Genomic DNA, 5,000 nt, shown 5'->3' on the forward strand with positions numbered 1-5,000 from the left:
TATATATATATATATATATATATATATATATATATATATATATATATATATATATATATATATATATATATATATATATAAAATATCATAATAATTCTATAATATTTTATAAGCAAAAATATAATACTGAAATCCCATCTCGGTTGGAGAGGAAGCGAAACATTTCTTACAAAAATGTGGGAACCTCTTACCAGTAGACACGTTTTAAAACCGTGAGATTGGCGATGATACAGGATAAAACGGACTATATATTTTAAAAACTCAAAGACACGTTTTCAAACCGTGAGATCAACGATGGGCTGGGCGAAAATTAGACAGGTTTAGCTAACAAGGGAAATCTCTCCCCACTTACTCTTACAATTTTTTTTTACTGCTGGTCCCTCAAAACTCCGACCTTGTAAGTCAAATGGACGTCACGGTAAATGGATCAAAATTCCCACCTAAAAAAAAATTAAAATAAATAAGTAATTTTTTAAAATTTTGAATACATAAAATAAAATAGGTAGAAACAAAATTTAAAAGTTTAAAAGCTAAAATAAATAAATCTTACCATTTAAAAAATTAAACTTGATATTTAATTTTTTTAATTTAATTAGTAAAATATGGAATAAAAGGTTAAATTTAATTAATTAGTAAAAAAAATGGTTAAATTTATTTATACGTTGCCGCACGTACAACTATTATTATATATTATAATTATTTTAAATAAATAACGAATCATAAAAGGAGGAAGCTCTTTTAGCACACACTTAGCCCTAAAACCAAGACTAATTGAATTAATATAATAAATGCCAATATTAATTTTTTAAAAATTAAAAAATTTATTAATATGATGGGAATTTTTGGGTACTTGTGTGAATTGTGATCACTGCGAAACGTGTTGTTCTCAGTGGAATAGCGTTGGATCCTTTTTCCCTTCTCATCGAACGGAACAACCAGGGTTTCCTATTTTATTTTATTTTATTTTATTTATTTATTTTAATTTAAACCCTATTTGTCATAATGATGATCATGAAATTGTTTTTCAATTATTAAATTCGGAATTTAGTATATTAATTATGATTGTAATTCATCGACTTTTTTTAAAAGTTGTATCCACGTGGAAAATAAAATTTTTAAAAATGGGATTTTATTGTTCTTTTAATATATATATTTTTTAATTTAATGACCTAAATTGATGCAAGAACTCATCATGATTCTGCGCTATGTAACTATTGTTAGACGAACACGACTCTCCATAATGGTATGATATTGTCCACTTTGAACATAAGCTCTCATGACTTTGCTTTGGGCTTCCCCAAAAGGCCTCGCTAATGGAAAGACTATTCCTTGATTATAAACCCATGATCATTCCCTAAATTAGCTGATCGATGTAGGACTTTCATTATCCAACAACTAAATCTAATATAACAATGAAAATTTTCACACGATGAAAAACAAACAGCTCGATTCGACTAGGACTAGACTCTATATGCTGAGTTTATTAGAGGTTTCCAAACTACTATGGGTAGCTCGGAATGTCCATATGCCACGTGTTTCACCATAAGATAGTCGATAAGCTCGAATTTTCTACCCATAACACTAATATATTTATTTGGTAAAAAACACACTTTAAAAAAAAATGTATTCTCTAAATTTTATTACCACGATGGTTAAATTACCATTTTAACCTCGAGTCCATTCCCTTAATATTTAATATATAATTGTAATAAATTAACTAGTCAAAATACTTAATTTATTGTTAATTATTCAACAAACATTTAAATATCTTTTAATTACATATAAAATTATTATTATTATTTCACTAATTTAAAAATATAATAAATAAAATTAGATATTTAAAAGGACATTTATTAAAATAAAATGAAATTTAATATACCAACACCAAAATGAAAATTTAACCCACAATGACATTAATGCCTTTATTTTATTATTACTTAAAAAAAAAAACCTCCACCGTTCCCTCTTTTTCAGGCAACCTTTCGGTCGTTCAACTCCACGGCTCCACCTGGACTCGACACGTGGGCTTCAGATGAGTGCTGGGCCCCACTTCAACGGAGCTTTTCTTACAGTACACGGTACGATAAAAAAAAGGGTACAGAAACGAACCGGTCCAAGAAGACCGGTTTAGTAGTATGTAGTAAGAGAATCTTGCGTTCACAGCCGTTGGATTTCGTGGGGATCCACAAATCTGACAGGCACGTGTCAAAATCAGGCGGTTGGGATCGAGAATGAGGAAAGCTGAGTCACGCAAAACGACAAACAAGGCAGTTCCGAAAAGTGAGTTATAAAAGCTAAGAGAGTGAGAGAGGGTATTGAGCGTCTGATCACAGTAAGTTAATTAAGACATGGTGACGTGGCAACTTTATTTTCTAAGGACAGAATGGACCACATAATTATTAGTTAACGGTTGATAGACGCCATTTAACTGCCGTTAATATTTAACGGAAACCATTGGTTCCTGGGACAGACGATGTTTTGGAAATTTCGAGGTTGTTCTTAAATCTTTAAATCATTTTCGTACCATTTTATTAGTTCTTATAAGTGGTTTAAATATAAAATTAATATTTTTTATTTTAAAAAATTAAAATTAGTTTAAAATAACTTAAAAAGAATATTTTTTAACTCTTAAAATAAAAAATGTAATTAATTAAAAAATATGTAATGAACTTAAATATTAGAATTAAGAAAGAATTGACTGTAACTTTAAAAAATAATATAAAAATATTAGTGATTTTTTCAAATAATAATCAAATTTATGGGACAGAATGATTATTTCACGTGTAAATATACTAAAAAAATAATAATTTTACGAATATAAATTGCATAATTTAATTTCCTTCTTTTATTTATAAATTAGGGATGGTAATGGAATTTTGAGAGTGAGGGTAAATTTGTAATAACGAGTTGTTGAAAGGGGCAAATTTGTACTTAAATTTACTAAAATGGATGTTTCGTCCTCTCCACATTATGTACCACATTTTACTGAAAATGCAAATATTATTATATTAAAAAAAAAACAGAAAAAAACAATTTAAACGGAAATTGTGTACGTCACGGCGGTTTAAGGAAAAGCTAAAATTTCATGTTTGTTTTATTTTTTATATATTAATTTATTATAGTCCTTATATTTTAAAATAATTTTTTAATTTTTTAATTTTTTAAAACTATACGGTAAATTAATAGCTAGAAAAAACACCAATTTTCAAAAATAAATAAATAGTTATCAAATGGTTAGTCCCGAATGTAATGTTCCTTGTCGAGACCTTCAAGAACGATGAGTTGACGACTAGCTAGGGTTCAACAACTTCATCTCGGTTCAGTGAATCTCCTACTTATTACATAGTGTTTTGGAACCGTCTAAAGCCATTATTAGTTTATTACTTGTTATACTCTTATAAAGAATGCTTCGTTCTCCTCTTCAACCGAGTTTGGTCGGATAAAACAACGGTTGCTATTTTAAAAGGTATGTAGTGGGACCCACCCGACGACGATCGGGATGGGGACCACAGTTGTAATTATTGAATTAAAAAAAAAAAAAAAAAAAAGGGAAAAAAAAGTGGAAGGGGGAGTTGGGGGAAATAAGGTGGGTGTGGGGGGTAACAATAATGCATCCGAGACAATTCTGTGGGCAAATTTAAAGTGGGGGTGTCATACGCTGCAAATGACACTGTATTTCTAGAGAGAGAAATTTTGTGTTTTTTTTTATTTTTTTAATTTGAGAATTTTGTAGAGAGAGAAAGTTTGAATGCTTGTGAGTGAGCTGTGCGAGAGAGGAAGAGTATTTCACAAGCTCACTGCCTTCGCTGATTTTGAGGCATTCCATTCCACTGAGAGAGGGAGAGGGACAGAGAGAGAGAGAGAGGGAAGAAATTGGGGAGCAAGTTTCTTTCTTCCGCCATTCATATTTTCAATTTCTTCTTCTTGTTCTTCTTCTTCTTGATTCTGCATTTTGGTGTTCGGTTTTCTTCCTAGATTCTTCTTCCATTGTGGAGGAGAGGAGGTGAGCTTTGAACTCCCTTCTTCAATTGCGTTGTTTCCGTTTCTTTGTTCTTGGGATCGTTTTGATGCATTTTGGTGTTTTTTCTTTTTTTTTGTTGTTGTTCTTGATCTTTTTTTTTTTTTTTTTTTTTTTTTTTTTTTTTTTTTTGTAAGGATGATTNTGCGATCGTTTTGTTTATGTTATCGCTATCATTGCATGTTTAATTCGTTTGTTCATTTGAGGTTTTGAGGATTCGTTCGTTGTTTTGATCTCCGTTTTTTGGCGTATCTGATCGATTTCGGACTGTTAGAACGCTCTCATTGGATGTTTGATTTTCGATGTTTGTACGTTTAATTTGCTGGACTTTTGAATGTTTTTCTATTTCTTCAAATAGGTATTGGATTCTTCATCTGGAAACTTTTTCCCGTTTTGATTCATAGATTTGTGTTCATTTTCTTCTTTGATTGCCGACATTATCACATAAACCTCTTCTGTTTGAATTGAAACTGTTGATTTTCCTATCAAATCTGTTTGCGTTTTCTTTTCATTGGCGGTTTTTTTTTTTTGGAAAACGTGACTGAGATGATCGTTTCTGTTATCATCATAGCCCTAGATTCAGTCGTTTTTGTTCTTCCATTGAAGTAATTCAGCTTGTTTACAGGAAACAAGCTTGGCCATTGCCAGAGGTAAGCATTTGCAGTGTTTGAAGATAAAGCTGAGGCAGAGGTTACTTACTTCACAAAGAAATCAGTTCCACTTTTGAATTCAGCTATAACCATGGCTGACTCTGGTTCTGAGCTGTGTCCTGTTCAGTCTGCTGTGCTGGGGCACAAATCCATAAGCAACTCCTTTTTCAGTGTCCCTGGTCTTTTTGTTGGCTTAAATTTCAAAGTTTCTTCAGATTCTGATTCAGTCAAGAGTCCCACCTCTCCATTTGGATTTAGGGTATTTTCAAATCTTAGCAACTCCGTGGGGTCCCCTAAATCATCCCATGATGGACATAGGAGGTGCTGGGATT

At 31.1% G+C, this 5,000-nt stretch overlaps 1 protein-coding gene and 1 long non-coding RNA gene across 2 annotated transcripts in view; one reads left to right on the forward strand and one right to left on the reverse strand.

The window, feature by feature from the left end:
• Window positions 1–5,000, reverse strand: part of LOC111446552 — a 19,130-nt gene that overhangs the window by 6,943 nt on the left and 7,187 nt on the right. The window contains exon 2 of the long non-coding RNA XR_002711094.1: window positions 294–299. This is a non-coding gene — a long non-coding RNA (uncharacterized LOC111446552). The remainder of the gene's footprint in view (window positions 1–293; window positions 300–5,000) is intronic.
• The window catches only part of LOC111446546, a 2,713-nt gene continuing 1,410 nt past the window's right edge, over window positions 3,698–5,000 (forward strand). Inside the window, exons 1-2 of the mRNA XM_023085399.1 lie at window positions 3,698–4,003; window positions 4,644–5,000. The exon at window positions 4,644–5,000 is cut by the window's right edge and continues 787 nt beyond it. Of these exons, the coding sequence (XP_022941167.1) occupies window positions 4,760–5,000 (241 nt within the window). The 5' untranslated portion in view covers window positions 3,698–4,003; window positions 4,644–4,759. The remainder of the gene's footprint in view (window positions 4,004–4,643) is intronic.

Source organism: Cucurbita moschata, unplaced genomic scaffold, assembly GCF_002738365.1.
Source record: "Cucurbita moschata cultivar Rifu unplaced genomic scaffold, Cmos_1.0 Cmo_Scf00008, whole genome shotgun sequence".
Lineage (NCBI taxonomy): Eukaryota > Viridiplantae > Streptophyta > Magnoliopsida > Cucurbitales > Cucurbitaceae > Cucurbita > Cucurbita moschata.